General features: G+C 30.7%; 1 protein-coding gene across 1 annotated transcript; it reads left to right on the top strand.

Moving 5' to 3' along the window:
- The first annotated feature begins 663 nt into the window (after positions 1-663).
- On the top strand, positions 664-23,203 carry Gas8 (Growth arrest specific protein 8). The gene is made up of 4 exons (XM_065508827.1): positions 664-845; positions 7,888-7,927; positions 21,664-22,132; positions 22,198-23,203. The coding sequence occupies exons 1-4, from the start codon at positions 843-845 to the stop codon at positions 23,135-23,137; spliced, it is 1,452 nt and encodes a 483-aa protein (XP_065364899.1). The 5' UTR covers positions 664-842; the 3' UTR covers positions 23,138-23,203.
- The last annotated feature ends 555 nt before the right edge of the window (positions 23,204-23,758 follow it).

Here is a 23,758-nt window from a genome sequence, read left to right as displayed (position 1 = left end):
TAGTGCCCTAACCATACATCCATCTGGTTTCTTTTGGATGTGACTAAATCTCCATCTCTGGTTTTAAGTGGTTTGTTAGTAGCAAATGATTTTTGGGTTAGTTTTTTAGCAATTCTGTACAAATCTTTTGTTCTATGGGTTGCAGTTCCATTTACGCTTATATTGGTGGGAACTGTTTTTGACATTCTTGTCTAGCGTTAAATATATTGAGCTCTGATTTTCCTTTTGTATCTCTTCTTTCGGATATGAGGTTCCTTTTTGTGAGGAAAGGACATGCACTTGTTAAAATAACTAGTCACGTATCCAGTTATGTATCTATTTGTCACCCTAAATGATAGATAAAATCACTAGTTCGTAACAGTCTCCTAGAACAGGTGGGCTATGTAAAAAACTTTATTTTGTTTACCAAAATATTTCAATCATTAATATTTTTAATGAAACAATGCCAATTTAAATCTTACTTTTGTCACAAAATTAAATTTGTTATTTTAACTATAATGTATCTATCGACAACAAAACAACGTTTATATTATTTGAATCACCCTCTTTTTCAAACTCTAGAAACCTTCAAAATTTTACTTGGCAACCTTAGCAACCACAAATTTAAAAATTTTGTTTACAAAATAAAACGTCACTTCAAACTGAAAAACTATTTAACAGTAAATTGCTATAAAATAAACAAATTTCTTCAAAATTCTTAAATTAAATAATAAAGTAAAACAATAATAAACCAGTTAACAATCTACCCAGTTTAAATTAATTATTAAAAATCATACAGAATTTTATAGATTAAATCAAAAAAGAAACTTTACAACTGCAACCAAATAAAATAAAAAGCAAATATGGTAAGTGACAAAAACAAGATTAATAATCCCTTTAACAAACAAGCAATTTGTTAAACAAAAAAGTTTAAATCCTTACTTATCCTGCTGAAAACAATTGAACTTCATATAACTTCCAAAGGAAGATGATGATGAAAAGCATGAGTGATTAAGTCGCATTAAGAAAACGGTGAAAAAATAAAAAAATAACTTTCAAAAAAAAGTCCATCAGAAACTATAAGGGACCAAGGAAGAATATATGCATTGCTTTATATGGAATTGTAACTCTTGCAGCGACAACTGTGTTTACATTCGAATTCAGAATTTTCAAGCAATTACTTACAACAGAGTTGCCATGGTAATCGCATGTTAAGCATGATTTAAAAGTCGCTACTGTTTGTAGTCATGTTTCGCTGTAGGTGGAGTGGAGACCAAACAGTTCTATAAAGCAATTTTTCATGCAATGCTCTTTGCTACTGTTGCAGGGAATGATTTTGTTGTTACAAAGAATTTGCATGGAATGTAAGGGAAGTTGTCATCCAATTTGACAGAAAGACAGACAGTTTGCAAAATGGATGAGAGTAAATCTGCAGATTTGTAGTTTAATAGGAAATTGTAAATTTGAAAGTATCGATAATAATATTCTAATAAGGAAATAGTATAAGCAATAGATCGATAAAAACACAGGTCAACAGCAAAAAAAGGCTTCACTAACCACTATATAGATTTGATGCATCATGGTTACCTAAGTACAAAAAAAGTAAAAACTTTTAATTCTATGGATAGATTTTTTTAAAAAATTGTTTTTCTAAAATAGTGAATTTTTTTAGATGTTTCTCCACATAATTTATGATAACTCAAAAGGGGTTAGTCCGATATTATTGAAGTAAACTTAGAAAAGTTTAAGTTTACATAACCTTTAATTTGTTTATATATTGCGTTTTAATCGGCTCAGTAGTTTCGGAGTTATAATAACAAATTGAAGCAAAAAATATATTTTTTAAGTTAAAATAGCAAATTTTTGTGGTTTAAAAAACTCATGAAAAATCGAAAACGGCAGAACTTGTTCAGGTTTATTACTTTGTCGCAAAGCCGCGTATAATAGGAACAAAATGGGATATTGATCATAAAAATTTATGGATTATTTTCGAATTTCTTCACAATTGAATAAATTCGCTCATTTTCACAAAATTTTAAATTTTTGTTTGATATATATTAAATTGAGTAGTTAGTGTTCTTCTTTCGATTGATTGAATATTAAAAACATTTTCCCCATGCTATGTACAAATTTTTATATATATTGCTTATTAATTGGCTCAGTAGTTTCGGAGTTATAATAACAAATTGAAACAAAAAATATATTTATTATGTAAAAATTAAAAATTTTTTTGTTTTAAAAAAATCATGAAAAATCAAAAACGGCAGAAATTGTTTAGATTTGTTGCTTTATCTCAAAGCCACATGTAATAGGAACAGAATCAGATATCGATCATAAAAATCGATGGATTATTTTCGAATTTATTCACAATTAAGTGAATTAGCTTATTTTCAGAAAATTGTCTGTGCGTTCAAGCGTGTACTTTGAGTGTAAATTTTACATGTGTTTTGTTATTGTAACCAAAATTTTACCAAAACAAAACACATGTAAAATATACACTTATGTGGAGAAACATTTTAAAAAATTCACAATTTTAGAAAAAAAAAATCTATCCATAGAATTTAAAAATTTTACAATTTTTGTACTACTGGAACCACAATACATCAAAATTGTGTAGTGGTTTAAAAAGACTCCAAAATTTGTTGGATTTTGTTGCCCTGTGTAATAGGGATATAGCTATTAATGTTTCCTATCTATAGGTTATGTTAAGTAGATTGCTTACGAGTTTACTAGGTAGCTATTAAGGACCCTTGTGATGCCCTTGGCACATGTAATGTATCATACATGAAAAGAAAGAATAATCGTCCTCCCTAATCCAGAAGTCTTTGTAACCCCTAACGTACATTTTGGAGCACCATCCTCAGTGGCACATTTCTGAGGAAGTCCAGATCATTAGAGATACCTGTACCAAGTTTTCTTAGTATACGCTCCTGTAGAGCGGAGCAGTTCCATAGAACATTTTGTATCGATTCCTCTTCTTCATCTCAACAACTTCTTTAGTAATTGTCTGTTTGCCCAATAATGCAGTGTCGATTAATTTTTAACGTAAAAGGCATAAATTTGAGCTCGATCGGTTAAAAATTGGCGTGCCGAACGAGAATTAAAGTTCATGAGAACATTTACAAGGGGAAAAAATTTTATTTTTTCATTTTTTGTAAAAATTTTGCCATTAAATAATTATTTTTGCAATTTAATATAAAAGAATCGAAATGTGTACGTAATTATCGTTGTAATGAGATATAAAAGACAAAAATTGGTTAAAAAATGTTAAAGTTAATAAAAATTCCCCAGGCCATTAGCGTGTCTCAGGCCACTGGAACAAAAAATGTATGAACAAAATTAACATATTTTGAGAAATATTATAATAAATGCTAATTTTTACTTAAAATATATCCATATTTACTTGATATGAGTTTTTGTCATCGTAGGATAACGTTAACCTATTTGCAGGTATGACCAAACAAATTTAATTTTTTTAACGGCAGTAAAACTCCATTTTTAAAATTTTGTTAAACAAATTTTAGAATTTTTTGATCATCACATAGGGATTTATTGAGAATTTAATAGGGAATACAAATATGAAAAGTGATGTCAATACCTCCTACAGTTTTTCCGTACCTGCAACTTAAATTTTGCGATTTTAGAGAAAAACTAATTTGTTGGCCACATTTTGGCGAATGAGCTCAGAATATTATAGGCCAGATAATTCTAAATATACTTTGAAAGTTTTATTAAAACCGAACAACTTTAACCCTTAAGATCAAATGTAAAATTTTGCAATATTTGGAATTTCTAAATGAATGATAGCGAAAGTAATTATTTAGTTGCAAAATTTTTACAAAAACTGAAAAAAATTGCATTTTCCCCCTTGTAAATGTTTTCACGAACTTTAACCCTCGCCTGTTATTTATTTTCACTTAGTTATTGAACATTATAGTGTAAACAATGAATCGTCATATGCGGGAAGTTTTGATTTACTTCTATAATTTGAAAAAAGTGCCCCTGAAGCACACCGATTACGAACCAAAGCTTATAATGTTGACTACTCAAAAAACTTTGAAGACCAAGAATTATAGGCATTACTCCATGAGAATTGTTTTCAAACTCAACGAGCAATTTTAAAACTTTTGCGAATAGCAGTATTCATCCAAAAGCAGTAAAAGTAGGTAACATACGAATTGAAGACGAGAGAACCGATTTTGCATGTCGGAAATGATGCTTGAACGCAATGAAAGTAAATCATTTTTTCACCAAATCATTGCTTACGAAGAAAAATGGATCCATTACAATAACCCGAAGCGTAAGAGATCGTATGTAAAGTCCAGCCAAACAGCAGAATCGACACCAAAGCCTGAATATTTGGCGCTAAGGTAATTCTCTGTATTTGGTGAGAGCAAAAGTGTCCTATTATGAGCTGCTGTAATAAGGCCAGACCATCACAGGGAAACTGTACCGAATGCTACTGATTCGTTTGTAGCGAGCATTGGCCGAAAACTCTAATATTCCATAATGACAACACTCGGCCACATGTTTCAATACCTGTTAATTTGTTGGAAAGTTTATACTCACCCGCCTTATAGTCCATACCTTGTACCGTCCGACTGCAATTTGTTTCGATCGCTGCCGAACTCTCTCTCTCTGGAATACGCTCCACAGTGTATCCGAAATTGACTTGATTCGTTCTTGGCCTCAAAAGATGAGCAGTTCTTTTGGCTCGGAATCCATATGTTGAAAGAAAGATGGGAAAAGGTCATAGCTAACAAAGGGCAATACTTTGAATAAATTTATGTTGTAAAAATGTTTCAAAATAAAAGCTAAAATATTTAAAAAAAATCCCGCATTTTTCCAAGGACAACCCGTTTGTTGTGAACTCATCAGCGAATTTATTTCCCCAGATGGCATTATGCATCTGGATCCCCTGATCCCATATTAACTCTACCTTATTACTTTGCAGTTGAGAGCTCTTAGTGATGCCAGGAGAAACCAAGAGGACGAGTTCCTCAGTTACCAGTTTTGAGCTATCAATGTAGATTGACTTCGCGGAGAGACCTTCGGCCCAGTTTTCACTTATCAGTATTGTAATCCTATAGGATCTATCAAAATTTAGAGTAGGCACAACGATTGGCCTGCCTATCTTCTGTTATGTGGTACCGAGACCAATACGATTATATTTCAGACCACCCAGTCTTGAAGCAAATTTAGAAGAAATTCATTTGATATAGTTGGACCTACAATGGGTCAAAATCGAAAAAAATATTTTTTTACTCGAATTTATTTTTTTCACCAAAAGTTTTTTTTCGCTAAATATTAAAAAAGAAATTGAAAAAACAAAAAATAAAATTTAAAAAACCAATTCCAAAAAAACTATTTTTCCATAAAACTAAAAAAAAAATTTTTGTTTGTCTAAAAATATTTTTTTTTAAGTATAATTTGGTGTAGGGTATATAAGATACGAATATATCACTCTTAATTGTTTCAAAGTATATTCATTTTCTGCTGAGCAAGTCCTCCTTATCAGTCGCGGAAAGGTTTAACGCTTTCAGATTTCCTAGACGAAAAAATGGCGACCGATAAATCGATATCAATATTTCCTAGACGGAAATATACGGTGTATGGAACCTCCGGTTACTCCGGGTTTGAAGCTGGGGTAGCGCTCAGTCTAGTCCAGGGTCCTTAACAAAAAATTTAAAACACTTTTGTTCTTTTCACTTTTTAATCTTCACTCTTTATTTATGTTTTCAATTGCTTAATTATATTTATTGAGCCACAAATGCAAATTGACTTGCTTCTTTATTGAGAACAACTTTCTGTTGCTCTCGGGTGACACGTACCGGTGCCCTACCACTCTTGCCCTCTAATTCCTGCTCTCAAAATATTCTAGAATGTAATTCTAGAATCTATTCTTGTTCCTAATTCTTCCGAGTGTTACTTCCAAGAAGAATGTCTACCACTCTTGCCCTGAGCCAATGCCCTATTCTCCTCCCTCCACGGATGTAAACCTGTTTTATATTATTGTTTCTCTACAGCTATTGTAGCTTTGTAGCTAATGCGGAAAAAAAGGTTTGAACCAGTAGCGGTTGTTCAATCAATCTCAGTTGTTTGATCCTGTGTTTGTTGTATTCTTGTATACGGTTGAATATCTTATCTCGTGACTGTCTCTCTCTTGACTACCCTCTCTGATACACTATGTTGACTTCTCTCTGCTTACACTCCGTTGACTCCTCTCTGCTGAACTCTACTCTAAACTCCTCTGTTGTTTATTTTCGCAGCCAGTATTGTACCCACCACCTGCCCCTGACTGTACGGCTCGTATGTCCTCCTGTACCCCATCGTCCTCCGGATATCTAAAATGAGAATAAATCCAAATATTCGATATGAATATTTCCTAGGCGGAAATATGTATATATATCCATAAATCCATATGAATATTTCCTAGAAGAAAATATGCCAATCGATAGCAATATTTTCTAGACGGAAGTATGCTTAACGATAGCAGTATTTCCTTTACGGAAGTAAGCTTTAGGATTTGAATTTGTGATGTGGAGAAGATCTTTGTTTTAAACCTAATGTTTACTATTTCCAATAAATATTAATTTAAATATATTTAGTAGAAAATAAGTAAACAATTTATTTGATTATGTGGTTTTTGGCATCAATGAATATACATACATAGTAACACTTTTTGTTAGCCCTTCATGATTCTTTCACTTTTCATATGCTATCCCACTGGCTGGATGGTCGATAATATGCCATCTCTCTTTTATTTTTCATTTTTCGTTAACAGCAACAAAAAATCATCTGCGATTTTTGTTGAATAATTTGCAGTCATAAAATATGCAATAAGCCAACATCTGTTGCGAGAAATTGTTTTCAAAGCCGCGTCATCATATAATTTAAACACATTTTTTGTAGCTTTAAGCAGCAGAGTGGGAGTTTAAAAGATTATTAGGGAGTAGGAACGTAATTTTGGAATTACAATGGCCATTAAAGGATTTTTTAAGAAAAATTTTTAACATATTTTATTCCATTTAATAATTTTAAATTTTGTTCTAGACACTATCCCCTTTTCCCCCACTTCTCTGCCTTACAATTTATTTATACATCTCATAAATACATACAAAAAATTCCTCATACATTTTGTAGTATATCGTTGTAATACATGTGTATAAATAAAGGATTTCACACACAAAAAAAATTTAAGTGAAAAGTAGCCTTAAGCTAAACAACTGCTCGACAAGTACTCTGCCACCAACAACAAATATTTTGTTTACAATATAAACAAATTTCAATATTAAAATAACAAAATTATATAAAGACCAAAAAAATTTATAAATTTTGGCACTTCTTGTGTTTCATATTTTAACAAAGGACCTTGACAAAAGCAGAGAACATTATATTTCCAAGTATTACAATGCAACAACTACAATAAATATAAGTTTTATACACTTTAATCCTTCAACTGCTGCTTCTCTTTTTTTATATATTTAAACAGATCTTGTTTAAAACAGAGTGAAATAAAATAATAAATGCATTTTAATATTTAAACTGTCAAAGATTTTTAGCCTTGAATTCTTTAAATTAAAACAAATGTCAGCCAGAAATATAAAATATAACATGCAGCATGTTGCAAGTTAGATTTTTAAAGAAAATTTATTTTAGTAAAGATTTCAATTCATGGTTTTTGAGTGCTGAAAGGTATGCTTTTATTTATTAATAGTGTTTTGCTCAAAAGTATGCTTTGAATTTTAGTTGGAGTTGTTTGGCAGATATACATAGCTGATCAAGTTGTAGTAAATCATGTTTCTTATATTAAAATAACCTAAATTTAAATCATATGAATATTTTTAACTCCTTTAAATTTGTTTACGTTAAAATATTACAACTATTTCACAATTTTTCTCCCTACAGCCACCCAAAAAGAAAGGAAAAAAGGGAAAAGCCAAGGCAAGTAAGTGTGACTATTATAATTCTATCTATTTAACTTTTTATCTTGTACATTTGTGTTCTTTTATTTTAACACAAGTAATGTGCTCATGTAATAGTTATAAATTTTAATGCTAGAAACTGTTTAAAACATTCAATAACCATTATTATTGCCACACTTCCGTTTCCGGATTTTACTAGTTTTCAGTAATGCCTTTCAATTTTAAATAATAAAACCAGGGACCCGAAATAACTGTTATTTTTTTTTAAATAAGCAATTGGTTATAGAAAAAATAACTGCAAAAAAATAGGTCCCGTAATAACAATTAAAAATAACTCAAAAAAATTTTAGTCTATGATAACCATTATGAAAAATTTTAATTTTTTTAGGTCTTTGATAACCATTATGAAAGATTTTTATTTTTTTTGGTCTTCAATAATCATAATGAAAGATTTTTATTTATTTCGGTCTCTGATAACCATTATGAAAGATTTTTATTTTTTTGGTCTTCGATAGACTACAGCCATTACAAATATTTATACCCTACACCACCATAGTGATATAGCGTATAGTGCCCCAAGGACGAAGTCTATTGAATTTGGTTAAAATCGGTCTATTATTTCTCCTAGCCCCCAAACGATTGTCCTATCTGAAAATAGATAATCACTCATAAATATCTTAGTTATATAGATATCCAAACCAAATTCAGCACAAATAAGTTTTATATAAGCCGAACTCTCACTACTAAATTTTGTGACGATTGGTCCATAATTAGTCATAGCTTCCATACAAGGCCCACTTCCGAAAAGCATTTTAACGAGTATAGATTTCTTAAAAATGTTGGTATTCAAATAAAATTTAGCACAAATAACTTTCATATATACAGAAGACATGTCACTTAATTTTATGCCGATTTGTCCATAATTAGTCATAGCTATCACATATTGCACATTTTAAAAGAAAACTGTTTATAATCATAAATATTCTTGATTCTTATGAAATTCTGGAACAATTTATCTTTCTCTGTCTATTTTAAAATACAAGAAAACCAGGTCCATGCGACCAAAAAACTTTGTTGGTACTCATAATGTTTACGGAAGACCAAAAAAAATAAAAACCTTTAATAATAGTTATCAAAGACCTAAAAAAATAAAAATATTTCATAATGGTTATTGAAGACCAAAAAAAAATAAAAATCTTTTATAATGGTTATTAAAGACCTAAAAAAATAAAAATCTTTCATAATGGTTATTGAAGACCAAATGAAATAAAAATCGTTTATAATGGTTACCAAAGACCAAAATAATATTGGTTATTTTTAACTGTTATTCAGGGACCATTTTTCAAAAATTCTTGATAAACAATTATTTCAGGATTTTTTCCAATATTGGTTATAACAGTTATGTCCCTGAATAAAACTCTATATTGAAAGTAAAACCTGGGGAGGAGTGAAATTATAAAACCATGACAGTTCTGTGGATAATTTATATATACATACTAGGGTATTCATTCGACTAATGATCGTTCTATTAATCGAATAATTTCTTACGAATAATTAGTTGAACAATTTAAAAATAAGACAAAGGGACTTTCGATCACTGTAGATGAGTGTTCCGATAGCTCCTTCTATAAATATTAGGATATTCAATTAATCGAGTTTCTGGTTTAATCGATTAACCGAGCAAATAATTAATCGGGGTTTAAATTTATTCGATTAATAATCGGTTAATTTAAAATTATTCGATTAACCGAATAATGTCTATTATAATTTTAAATTGAAAATAAAACCACAAATTTTGTGTACAAAAACATAAAAAAACAAACAAAACATAACATAACAATTCAACCAAAAAATAATAGCAAATATGGTATTGGAGATCCTTTTTGTATACACATTTGAGTTTTTTTAGGATTTTAGTGAGATCTTCTGAATAAATCTTTTAAAAAAGAATATAATTTATTTTTTTCTTTTTAAACGAGTTTTTTCTTGGATAAAACTCTCTCGCTGATGTAGATGTTGGAGAAATCGAAAGCATGATAAAGAATATCCAATATCTCAGTTTTTTTTAGGTTTTTCTAAGCATATCAAATCTTTCGTTATACCATTGGTGTCCTTTTTGGATTGTTTTAGATATTGAATACTTTTGATATTTTCGTTTAGTTTCGTTAAGTTCTGTACATGTAAATGCAAATACATGTAAATTAAATATGTCAGTTGTTATTCTCACTAAACATTTTTCTTGGATGTCCGAAAAAATAGATAATCAGCCCAATTATGAATAAAACGTTTTTTCCCATTGAATTTGAATAGGAAAAATGGGAAAAGGGAAAAAAAGTCCCGGGAATTTTTATTCATAATTGGGTTGAATTTTAATTTGAAATTTGTATTTGAATTGAAATGGAAAAATAAATACAAAAAAATATGTTAAAGTGCAAAAAAAAGGAATTTCTGTTAATCGGTTAATCGAAACAAATTAATCGGTTTATTTGTTATTTGAAAATCGGAAATTTTAAATTATTCGAACAGTTAACCGTCCAAAATTAATCGGTTAACCGATTAACGGTTAATCGATTGAATACCCTAATAAATATATAAATATTACTGCAAGAAGTTACAATTCTAAAAACAAATCTTTCAAAATGTTTAACTTAGGACTTGAACCAATGAAAATAAAAGGTACGGAACAAAGTATTTGTTATTTAGCTGGCGAAATATTAGAAGAATCGCAATTAATAATCAAAATATTAACTTAGATTAAATTGGAGTTGAATGTGATTGTGAATATGATTTTGAAACGGTCGTCGGAAGTGATATTGAGGATGATATTTATAATGATTACATTGAAATAGATGAAGGCCATGATCTTAAAATATATGTATATAAGTGATGTTATTAACCGCATACTTAAGTGTTGCAAAATATTTAATAAATCGAATGATAATCACAAATATTGCAAACTAACGTTTTGTTGCAAGAAAAGCATGGAGTTCGTCTTATACATGATTTTGAACATCGTTGAACATCTTTTTCTAACATGGTAATAAACTTTTTGCGTAATTGTAAATGCGTCAATCATGCACTGCCTGACTTCAAATTAGCCACGTTCACTGAAAATGATATCCAACTTTGGACCCTTTATTGTGTAATTCCCCGAGACCACTTTATTAAGCAAAGATTCGGCAACGTTGATAAAGCTTGATGTATAATACAATTTGTTATAAATAATTTAGAAATAGTGAATAATTAATTTACTAAAGAATTAGTTACTCAATTTAAAACCCGAATTAATGAACGACATAAAAAAGTTCTTAATACGTTTATATTGTATTTGAATTCAGGATCATATACAACTAGCTCAAATTTTTTAAAGCATAGCTCCAAAACGGAAACTAAAGGGTTTGCTAGTCAATTGTTTTGTAGATTGTTCGGGAGTTAATCTGATCAGAATATTTCTGTTGAAAATTTAATAATGGACTTTGTTTTCGAATGTTTTTTAACATTATCAATACTTGAATTGTTAACTTTAATGTTATCTTTTGTTTTTCTTTAACAATAAAATATTAAAAACGACTTCAAAAATTCATTCTTTACTTTTTTAAAAAAATTTTAATTATTCGAACAATTCGATTAATTTTAAACGTGTGATCGAATTATTCGAACGAGTTAAATTGATCAATTGATTTGGGAACACAATGAAATATAATTAATATATTGGGTGTATGACTTAAAAATGCGGGATTCCAATAGATGACCGCCCCGGCTTCGCCCAGTAGTTATTTACTTATGTTAGTTCTTCAAGTTTCTGCAAAAAAATGTCTCTTATTAAGAAAAGTGAGAAGGGAAAAGAAATATTAAAAATTTAAATTTCCGATTTTTTTAATTTTTTTTCTTTACAAAACATCTCCTGAAAATTTTGAATCGAATATAAAAAAATCCGTTCTCACGTGATGCCATTACATGCATGGACCATTTCATTTTTATATATATAGATAACATATGTATCTGTCATTATACCCTTCGCCATGAGTGGCAAGGGTATACAAAACCGGGACAACCTCGATTTTTGGCCTATTTTTTATATATATCTGGATTACTAAGTCATTAATATAGACAATATGGATATCTAATGATAGATATTTTAAAGTCCATTGCAACGATATATTTAAGGCTACAGTAAGTTGGACCTACAATGGGTCAAAATCAGGAAAAATATTTTTTATCCCGAATTTTTTTTCATCAACATTTTTTTTCTCATAAATTATTTTTCCAAACAAAAATTTTTTAAAAATGAAAAATAAAATAAAAAAAAAAAATTTGGAAAAAACTTTTTGGAAAAAAAAAAAATTTAAAACAATTTAATTTAAAAAAAAAATATTTTTAAGTATAATTTGGCGGGTACATAAGCTTCTGCACCACCGAATATAGCTCTCTTACTTGTTTATTCTGAATTACTTATTGAGCACTAGCTAACCCGACAGACGTTGTCCTGTCCAAGTTATTTTCTTGATTAAACGCTTATTGGCCAAGTTATTAGCGAATTTAGATATTTTGAGTTTTTATATAAAAAATCGATTTTTGGTCAGAAATATGAGTGATCACAGATCGAGCTCCATTTCTTGATTGAACGCTTATTGGTCAAGTTGTTAGCGAATTTAATCGAATTTTGGTCTGAAATATGATTGATCACAGACCGATGTATTTTGCACATGTATTTAATAAGTGGGCATATTAGTGAATGTGGACAGTTTTTATTTATGTAAAAACTTTTGCGGAGTATGTATTGCGAACATTAAAAAAAATTAGTTAAATCGGTCCAGTCGTCCTGTTGTTGTGGTCAAATTATTCTTTCAGTAAAAACTTAAATAGGATTACTATGATCATTTAAACAAAAAATTTGACAAATCGTAGCCGTTTTCCTATTTTAGATAAATAGAAAAAAGTAGGCGTGGTAAATTTTTCATTCAGTAAAAACCTAAGTTGGGCTATGACTAGGGTATTCAATCGATTAACCGTTAATCGGTTAACCGATTAATATTGGTCGGTTAACTGTTCGAATAATTCAAAATTGACGATTTTCAAATAACAAATAAACCGATTAATTTGTGTCGATTAACCGATTAACCGAAATTTATTTTTTTTGGCACTTCATATAGAAATATACTTTTAAACACACAAATTTTATTTTTTAACTCGTAAACATTCCCTTCTAGAAATAGTTTTTTGAAGTATAGTACGAAAACTGACACTAAGGAATTTGGAAATTACCCTTTTTTCTAGAATGTTCTATGATGAACTTTGTCCTAATGAATCGGAGGACAACATTGTAATAGACGAAACTGAAGGCATTACAGAAACGAGTCTTTTATCACAAATTAAAGAAACTATTAAAGTATTCAAAATCTAAAAAAAATCCAAAAAGGACTCCCATGGTATGATGGAGGATTTTATATGCTTAGAAAAAACTGAAAAATTGGATATTCTTTATCATGCCTTACTTTCTATTTCTTCAATATCTACAATCAGTGAGCGAGTTATTTCAAGTCAAGTTTTATTAAAACTAAAACAAATCGTTTAAAAAGAAATTATTTAAATTATAGTCTTTTTTAAAAGATCATTTCACAAGATCTTCCTAAAATCCTAAAAAAGCTCACGTTTATTTATTGTTTTGTTGAAATGTTAAGTACACAAAATTCTTGCTTTCCTTTTTAATTAAAAATTAAAATGGAAATTATTCGGTTAATCGAATAATTAAAAATTAACCGATTATTAACCGATTAAATCTAAACCTCGATTAATTATTTGCACGATTAACCGATTAAATCAGAAATCCGATTAATTGAATACCCTAGCTATGACCAACATTTAAAAAAAAACATTTGTGTAAATCGGTCCGGCCGTTCTCTACTGATGCTATTACCAACGAACGACATTTGAATTTTATTTATATATGTAGATATACACTATAATAACAACAATTTTTTTTTTACTTCGAAAATGTCGAAGTTTGTGAATGTTTTTTTTATCGGTTTCAACGTGCGATAGATGGTTTGTGAGATTCAGAAGTATTGATTTTAACACGGAAGATAAAGATCGCCCAGGCCAGTCAATAACGATTGAAGATCAACAATTGGAGGCATTACTCCATGAACATTGTTGTCAAACTCAAAAGGAGCTTTCAAAATCATTGTGAGCGATTCAAGCAGCAATGTCAAAACGTTTGCAAATAGCAAGGATTCATCCAAAAGCATGGAAATTGAAAGACCATTTTATATGTCTGAAATGCAGCATGAACGCAGAAAAAGAAAATCATATTTGCACCGAATGATTAATTGCCAGAAAAAATGGGCCCGAAACGTAAGAAATCGTATTTGAAGAACCGCCAACCAGCCGAATTAACACCAAAGTCAAATATCCATAGCACTAAGGTAATGTTCGGTATTTGGTGGAAGCAGAAATCTGACCAGACCATCACAGGGAACCTGTACCGAATACAACTGATTCAGAGATGAGCGAATTTATCGTCAAAGTATTTTCCCAGCCCCTAAGGAAATGTGGACCTTATGGGCAAAATTGTAAAAAATAAAATTTTTGTGATTTTTGCTGGAATACCGCAATTTAGGAATTGCGGTATTCCCTTTGACCTATTGGCAAGTTTTTTTACACTTTGTTATTTCATTGAGTTTTGTTAATAAATAAAGATTTTTTACATGTTTATTGAGTTTAAAAAACTAAAATGTGTATCAAAATTTTAATAGGATTGCGAAAATTAGGAACAATTTGATCCACATTTATTTCGAACTAACTTTTTTTGTATAAGTTATTTTCATGTCAATATCTCAATTAGATTCAAAAATAGACCACTTGGTTCTTCAAAAATATTGCGTTTCAAAAATATTGCCACATTATGTAATACTTGTTAAAAACTGTTTAGAATGAAGTGGTTGGGAAGTTTTGACTCACCTGCCTTATAGTCCAGACCTTGCCCCGTCCGACTACTATTTGTTTTGATCGATGCAGAACGCTTTCTCTGGGATACGATTCACTTTGGAACAGAGTATCCGAAATTGTCTTGATTCGATGTTGGCCTCAAAAGTTTGGCTCTAAAGTCATATTTTGCCAGAAAGATGGAATAAGCTGAATAAATGTACATATCGATGGCTTAATATAAAAAAGGCGTAACTCGATTTTTTGTTACTTTACAAATATTTATAATTTGAATACGCTGAATCCGGGAAAATAAAATTTTTTGTATTTGGTTGCTCTGGTTGTCTGTGTCTGTCTTTTATTTAAAACAAAAAAAATAAAACTAACTGTTTTTTATTACACAGTAAAAGCGCATAGAAACAGAGTATGTTATAATGTCGAATATATTCGACAACACCACTGAAAGGGTTAAAGTCTATTTTTTATTTTAATGAAGTTATTTAATATAACCCTTTTTTCATTGATATATTGTACAAATGTTTCATAATAAAAGCTACATATTTAAAAAAAAAACCCGCATTTTTAAGTCATACATCAATATAACATTTGACATCTTTAATTTTTCGATTCAAGAAATATTACAATACTTATGTGATCGTTTCCATATGTAAAATATTACAGATTCTGTGATATTTTGGAATTTAAAAATCTCTCGTTGTGTAATAATTGTTGTTAAATTAACTTACATGATACTTTTAAATAAAGCAATACAATTTTCAATGAAACGTCTTTATTTGACCCATAGAAATATATAAAATTCTGAAATAAAATAAACATTTTAAATTGCAGCCACATTACAAGCAACTAAACAGACCACATATGGCCAATAATAATTATGGCCAATTAATTTTGGTCATGATTTTTGTGAGTAATTTACAAATGAGTTTAAGCCAACTCGTACTTGGTTAAATACTCCTATTGACCTAATTGTGTCACAAACTCCCACATACACAAATATGAACTTATTCCAACTAAACCATCTTGTGTGGCAGAAGAGGACACAATTTAGTACTAAACAGAAAAAAAAAACATAACGAATTCAATTAACCACATTAAAGGAACAAACGTTTACCACATTAACTGCTGGACTAAAGCAAGAGACACTGGTCATTATGGAATGTTACATTGTGTAAACAATGTTGCCAAAACAGCCCTTAAACGACCATAAAAACTCATTTAGTTTAAAGAGTTTAAACAATTTCATTTTAATTACCCTCAAAAATTATGGCAAGGAATAGAAATTTTACTGAATGTGCTCAAGTGTGGTTTCATAAATAGTCCTTTTCCTTTGGCTTTATTTTTATTTTATTTTTTTGTCCTGCTCCTCCAGTTAGCATTCAATGCTCAAAACAGATAAACACAGTCATATGGAGAAAATCATTGTGTGAATATGTATTTTTATTACATGGCCGTTACATTTCAAACGGAAACGGAAGACGCAAAACAAAAATGGAACTTTTATGGCTGAATGGAAAAATGTCAATGTTGAATGTTGCTGTTAAATGTTTAATAATAAAAGCAAACATTTCTACTTCCACACATACATACATGAATAAAGCCATTTATATATTTCTAAATGAGTGTATATGGTTTTAGTATCCTTTTTAGTTAAAAAATATCTAAAACAGAAATAACGGTCAATGGAAACTATTATCTGAACATCAACTAACAAAAATATTACCCACATTTTGTTTTATAATTGTTTTTCCAACTCATTTTTTTTCTTTTTTTTTTTGAATACTAGAGCAAAAAGAAAACTTTCCGCTGATGCCTCTTTTAGAAAACTTTTTTATGCCTTATTGTTGCTAAATGCCACAATGAGACAATTATGTTGCATGTTTTTCATTCGTAAAAATATAAGTGAGATTATTGCAGCTGTGACTTTCTTTCCTCCACGTTCCTTGCTTTTTACGCCTCTAACAACTGACCACACGCATAAAAGCATCCTTTTGTATTGACTTTAATAGTTGGGTTAACAAAACGATTTTTTTGGAAGTTTTGATGTTGAAGGAAGAAGTGGGTTTTTTTGGTTAAACGGAATTTATTTATAATATACATATTCACACACAAGCCGCGTTAAACATATTTTATGGAATATTTTGTGGAATTGATATTTGTTTGTATTTATTTGATTTTCTTAAAATTTTAATCAATTTCTGTACCAAAAACTTCACTTTTATTATAATATAAAAAAACGCTGTCTAATTAAGATCTGAAATAAAGAATTATTAAATATTTTTTGAATTAACAAATTACACGGAATCTGAAGAACCTAAAACGAAATCGATCGGAATAAAAACTGGGTAATTGAAACTATTCCGAACGAAATGTGTGACAGGCCTGATTATCTAAGCGTAATTCACACAGACCGTGACAGGTTTTCTCATTCATATTGAAAATATCACTCACACAAACCTTGATGTTTTTGTCATAGAAAATATAACTTACACAACTTCAGCTTCATGAAGAAGCTGTGATATTTTCCAAGCAAGAAATATCACTGAATGGCTAACAATTTTAAACACACAGAAGCTGTTATATATGATCTATAACATAAATATTGTTATTAATTTGAACTATCAATTTGAATTTAACGGTCGCACAGTGGGGTCAAATGCCCCTTTTTTACGGATTTATTAATATTTCAACAACAATAATAGCGACGCTCGCATTGGTCTAAGGGCTACGTATATTGTAACAAAATTTTAGGGATATAGGAGAGGAAGTCATTTACCCACCATATAAAATAATTATTAACTGTGCTATATCTATAGAACTACAATAGCTATGCAAACTACACGTTCCGTCAAAATCGGAAGCGTATACGAGGGTGGAATCGGGTTCCCCCCATACAAATGAATTATTAATTATCCTATATCTATAGAACTTCATCAGTGAGACACTCTAAATTTATGCATGTTATTGATAAAAAAAAACTACCATATATCATTATATTAACTAGTAATGGGAGGTTGAATAGAGATATTTCCCAACACCTGCCACTAAAGACTACGGTTCCTGCAAAGTTTGAATGCACTGCATTGAAATATATATAACACAATATTTACAACGAGACTATATAAAAACTACAGATCTGAACGTGAGTGATAACTGGCTCCCGATATAAAACTTTAAAATTCTCGCGATCGCGCTCACTAACATGATTTTTTTATTAAGCTAAATTGCCTGCTATCGGATGACTTCGTATTAACCAAGGCGAATTTATACAAGGTGGAGTCAGTCAAACAGCTGATAATTTTTTTTTTCGCTTTTTGGTTTTAACAGTTGTCAAAGCTTGTTTTTATATTTAAATATCTACATATTCTAATCGTATTAACAAAATATTTATTTTTTACATAAATAAGTAAAGCCCTCACTATACAATTATCTACACTACATTAAGTTTTAATACATATTTGTTTATTTTTTCATTTTTGTTTTTTTGACATTTGTTAAGACCAATTGTTGTATTTGTAGAACTGATAGCACCTTGTATAAATTCGCCTTGGTATTAACCACATGAAAAAACTTCGAATTAATCACAAAAAAAAAACTTTTAAATAAGCATATACAAGCGTGAGTGCATGAGAGTTAAATTGTTAAAATTCCGCGTCCTATTCATTCACGATTAGAAAATCAATGGATGGAAAACTAAACTGAAATAAAGAAAAGTAATTGGTAAAAGTTTATTATTGTTTATCTCATTATAATACAAGAATATAGCCACGTCCAGGCCTGACTCACACGTGACTCTCGTATTATTAATCACAGCACATGCACATCTCTTATAAAATAAAAAAAAAACAATGACAATAACAACAACAACAACGACAGCAATTAAACGTTCATTAGAATCGCAAAGTGCTTTTTGATGGTAGACTTAAAGGGTGAAGCTTTTACTAATTTACATACAACTTATGAGGCACAGCGATGCGCAACCTAATTTTTTCTGAAACAACGCCTAACTGTCCACGCTTTTAAATTATATTAAATTCTCTGCCCAGCTGAGCCCAGCTAATAACTTTATGTCCATTTGAACTGACAAAATCCATTTTTTCTTTGCACTTCCAATATAAAGACTAATATCAAAGTCACTTCCACGAATAATTCAAATTTAAATTTAACCAAAACATATCAATAAATACCTGAACTTGATGGTTGCATAATTAGATTTGTTAATTTTTTTAAATTACCTATCACAAATAGTATTTATTTGCGCAATTTTTTATTTTTTTTATAAATTTTTTAGGTTTTTTTCTCACAATATGTAATTTCAACACGTGACCATAAAAATACCTTTTAATATTTCTGGCACTTTCAGTTTTCACGATACTTGAAATTTGTTTTTTCAATTAATCCGCAAAATTAGTATGTTTGGCCCCTCTGTGGGTCGGTAGCAACTGCCAGCAACATAAATATTTTACAAAAATATTTTACGACATTATGACAATACGACCTAATAGTAGACCGTTGGAATCCCTCAATTATATTTATGAATTCATTTTAAGGTCAGGGGATATACAATGTTTCAAATTTTGTATTTAGAGTAAAAATATATAAATTATTTGGTGTGCCAACTCGGGAGCAAGCCACGTACAATTGACCGTATGGAAAATATGAATTTTCCAAATGTAAGCCTGCAGTAGTCACCGATTGGCCTTGTGCTTTGTTAATGCTATAACCAAAGGCATGACGAAACGGGAACTGGAGCCACGTGAATTCAAATCGGAAGTCGTTGTAAATCATCAGTATGCGTGGAATCAGTACGTGTTCGCATTTGAATCTGTCGCCGATGATTGTTGCCTCAATTAAATTTGGTGAACATTTTTTGTTGATCAATCTTATTCCGTTGCATAATTTTTGCGAGTTATTCCGGCAGGCAGTTTCAATTGAATTTGCTCATTCATCTTGTTGGCATCATTATTTTTTGGTGTCAAAATTGCACGTTTCCACAACCAATCCGAATTTTTGTAGTTGGTTGTAAGAGTTGGGAATACCTTGTCGACAACAGCTTGAATATTCATTTGCATTTGGCAGAAGTTCGGCGGGAACGAAATCTCATTTGTGGAGGGATCAATTGAAAAATTTCCATTTCCGATGTCCAACAGTTGTTTTGAGAATGTTTAGGCAAATGCACACGCATGTTCGTTGATAGCTTGATTTTTTCAACTCGGTTCCAAAGGTATAAATATTTCAAGCATGCATGAGGCATTGATCGTTGAATAACGGACAAAGTTTTGCGGAATCACCAACAAGAAGAATCAAAACTGGGATTCCTTAGGAAACTTCAAAACGCTGGACTGTAAGCAAAGTTTTGTTCATTGCGCCAATCAGTATTTCCTTGTGATTCCTGTAGTCATCATCCTTATTGTAATGAAATGCCACCAACTTCAAATCGATTTTATATCTTGATCGAGCCATTCGGGAGCGATTGGCTTCTGCAGCTCTCAATGATATGATGCACATGTGCTGAAGCCGTGATTCGCGTTCTCTTTTCGTTTGTGAGGCTCTAGACGTAGATCCCTTTCAAGATTTTCCACAAGATGTGATTAGCATTCTCTTTCTGTTTCCGTGTCTCTAGACGTAGATGCCCTTTCCCGATTTTCCTGAAGAAGTGATTCGAGTTCCGCAGCTTCAGCTGCTCTTCTTTCCCTGATCTTAACGTTGACAAATGAAATGCAGTCAGTGACTAAATGAATACAAATTTTACTTAAATAAACCGTTATTTTTTATGAATTCACCTTTATTATACCCTTCACCTTCGTGAGAAGGGTATATATAAGTTTGTCATTCCGTTTGTAATTTCCACAATATAAAGTATATATATTCTGGATCCTTATAGATAGCGGAGTCGATTAAACCATGTCCAATCAATTTTCTGAAGACCCCAGATATCTTCGGGATCCAAAACTTCAATAATTCTGTCAGACATGCTTTCGAGAAGTTTCCTATTTAAAATCAGCTAAATCGGTCCACAAATGGCTGAGATATAAGGAAAAACCAGGACAACCTCGATTTTTGACTTATGTCTGGATTACTAACTCATTAATATAGACAATATGGATATCTAATGATAGATATTTCAAAGACCTTTGCAACGACGTATATAAGACCATAGTATATTGGACCTACAATGGGTCAAAATCGGAAAAATATTTTTTAATCCGAAAAAAAAATTAAAAAACCAAATTTTTTTTTTTAAATTTAAAAAAAAATTTAATTTAAAAAATTTAAAATATCAATTCGAAAAAAAAATTTTACAAAAAATTAAAAACCAAATTTGGAAAAAAAAAATGTTGTTTACTTAAAAATATTTAAAATTTGTATTTTGAAGTATAATTTGTGAAGGCATAAAAGATTCGGCATAGCCGAATATAGCTCTCTTACTTGTTTTTTAATAAAAGTGGAATGCGGGGAGTTAATAAACATATTTTTATTTAAATAGATTTCACAAGGAAATTTCTTATTCATGCACATAATATGCATTTACACACAGATATCACTTACACACAACCCGTGATATTTTGTAGGCGGAAAATATCAGTTACACAGACCGTGATAATATCACACACAGATCGGGATATTTTCTAGGCGGAAAATATCACTCACACACAGAACATGATATTTTCCCACTCAGATCGAAGATATGAAAATATCAGTCACACAAAGACCAAGATATTTTCTAAGTGGAAAATATTACTCACTCATATTGTTATAATTTCTTTAGACAAATATATAACAAGATATCTGCAATAACTCCCTTATATCTTTTCAGTGCTCATCGATGGCGTGGACACCTCCGCCATGGATCGTGATCAATTGGAGGCATTTGCCTTGCGGCTCAAAGCCGAAATGGATCGCGAAAGAGAGGAACGTAACTTCTTTCAAATGGAAAGAGATAAAATACGCATATTCTGGGAAATCACAAGAGGACAGCTGGAAGAGACCACAACGGCGCTCCGACAAAAAGATCATGAAGTCGAAATGACACAAGAAATAGCCGATATTGAAGCCAAAGAAATCATGCAACAAATGAAACATTTGCAATTTGAAAATCATAATAAAATCGGTGAAATAAGAGCAGAGGCAATGACCCAATTGAAGCTGTCGCAAGAGGATCATGTGCAGCAGGAAATGGAACTGCTAGCTGATAAAAGAGAGTTAAAGAGATTGTTAAGGGAAAGTGAAGAATTGCATGAGCTACAAATACAGCAGCTGAAAATTAGCCATATCGAAGAGATACAGTAAGTAAAAATATATCTCATTAAAGTTATAGCATATAAATTTTAATAATGTTTTTCTTTTCTAGCAACATGCGCTCTCGTTTCGAGAAAGAAACCAAAGATATGACATTGTTAAACGAAGAGAAAATGTTGGCCTTAAAGTCGGAAATTGAACTGGTTTATCGCATGCAAATGTTTGAGGTGGAGGAGCGCAAAAATACTCAAATACAAAAGCTAATAGAAAATCATGATTTGGCTTTTAATGACATGAAAAACTATTATAATGACATAACGCTCAACAATCTGGGTCTTATTAGTTCGCTGAAAGAACAAATGGAGGTGTTGCGCAAACAAACCGAGAGAAGTGATCGTATAGCAGCGGATATGAGTGGTGAAAATCGCAAACTCAAGGAACCATTAGAACAGGCCCAACAGGATTTAGTGACCTTGAGAAGAAAGCTAGAATTCTATGATCGTGATAGAGCCCAATTGACACGCCTCAAAAATCGCAACAATCATATAGAAAAACAACTCAAGGCCTTGACTTGGGAAACCGAAGCTCTGCTCTTGCGTAACGACTCTTTGGTTAAGGAAAGAGAGGAACTAAAAGAGAAATTCGAAGATGTGGTAATTGAACTGCAGCAGAAAACCGGTCTTAAAAATGTATTGCTGGAGCGTAAAATTGCTATAATGGAAAAAGAGGGTGAGAAGCAGGAACTAATGCTTAAAGAAACCATTGATACTTGCAAGGCTGCTGTAAAAGCCACCGGCTTTGAGGCTGAAACTCCCCTGGAACTTGAACGAAGAGTTGAAAATGTTTTAGATGAAAAGAATAAACTAATACAAGATTTACGTTATGAATTGGCTAGGGTAACCAAAGCCCATGATGATCTCCTGGCAACATACGAATCGAAGTTGTTACAATTTGGCATACCCAAAGAAGAACTGGGTTTCGAACCTTTGCGCACCACCTCCAAGTGGAGTTATTTGTGTGGCCCAGCTGGTTTAGTTACGAAAAATTTATGAAAATTCTTAAAATATTTTATTTGTATGTTTCTTTTAAACTAATTATATTTAAATATATGAATTCTATCCTCCCTTATGCTTAAATTTTGCTGCTAAATAATTTATTGTTTCCCATTTTTTATATAGTCTTGGTTTTTAGTGCATTTTATGCCTTTCAACAAAATACATTTGAGTTTTATTTTTTCCTGATTTTCCTGCATAAAAGTCTATTATTAACGCATACCATGCTCATTCATGTGTGTTGTACTTTTCCTAAATAGAGTCGTGGCTTTTGCTTCTTCGTCTTGTCTGTGAATTTATGCACTTTCTTGGACTTTGTCCAACAAAAAAACAAATGAATTCTACGTAAATTTACTAAAGTAGATTTAAAACAAAAGAACATGCGAAAAAGAAAACTAACAACAAACCCACTTCTGTTTTTGGCAACTCACAACTGCTGAACTTGAGACTTTACTTTTTTCACACACCATAAAAGGAATTGTTATGGCTTTATGTACTTAAAAGATGAAATTATTATTAAGACTTTAAATACTTTTAATACTATTTGCAGAATTTAAACTTATTAAAACACACAACTTATATTAATAATGTTAAATTAATATAAAAATCTTTAATTGCAAA

Source organism: Calliphora vicina, chromosome 4 (genome assembly GCF_958450345.1).
Source record: "Calliphora vicina chromosome 4, idCalVici1.1, whole genome shotgun sequence".
Classification (NCBI taxonomy): Eukaryota; Metazoa; Arthropoda; class Insecta; order Diptera; family Calliphoridae; genus Calliphora; species Calliphora vicina.
Note: the sequence above shows the minus strand (reverse complement) of the source record. Positions and strands in the feature narration are given on the sequence as shown.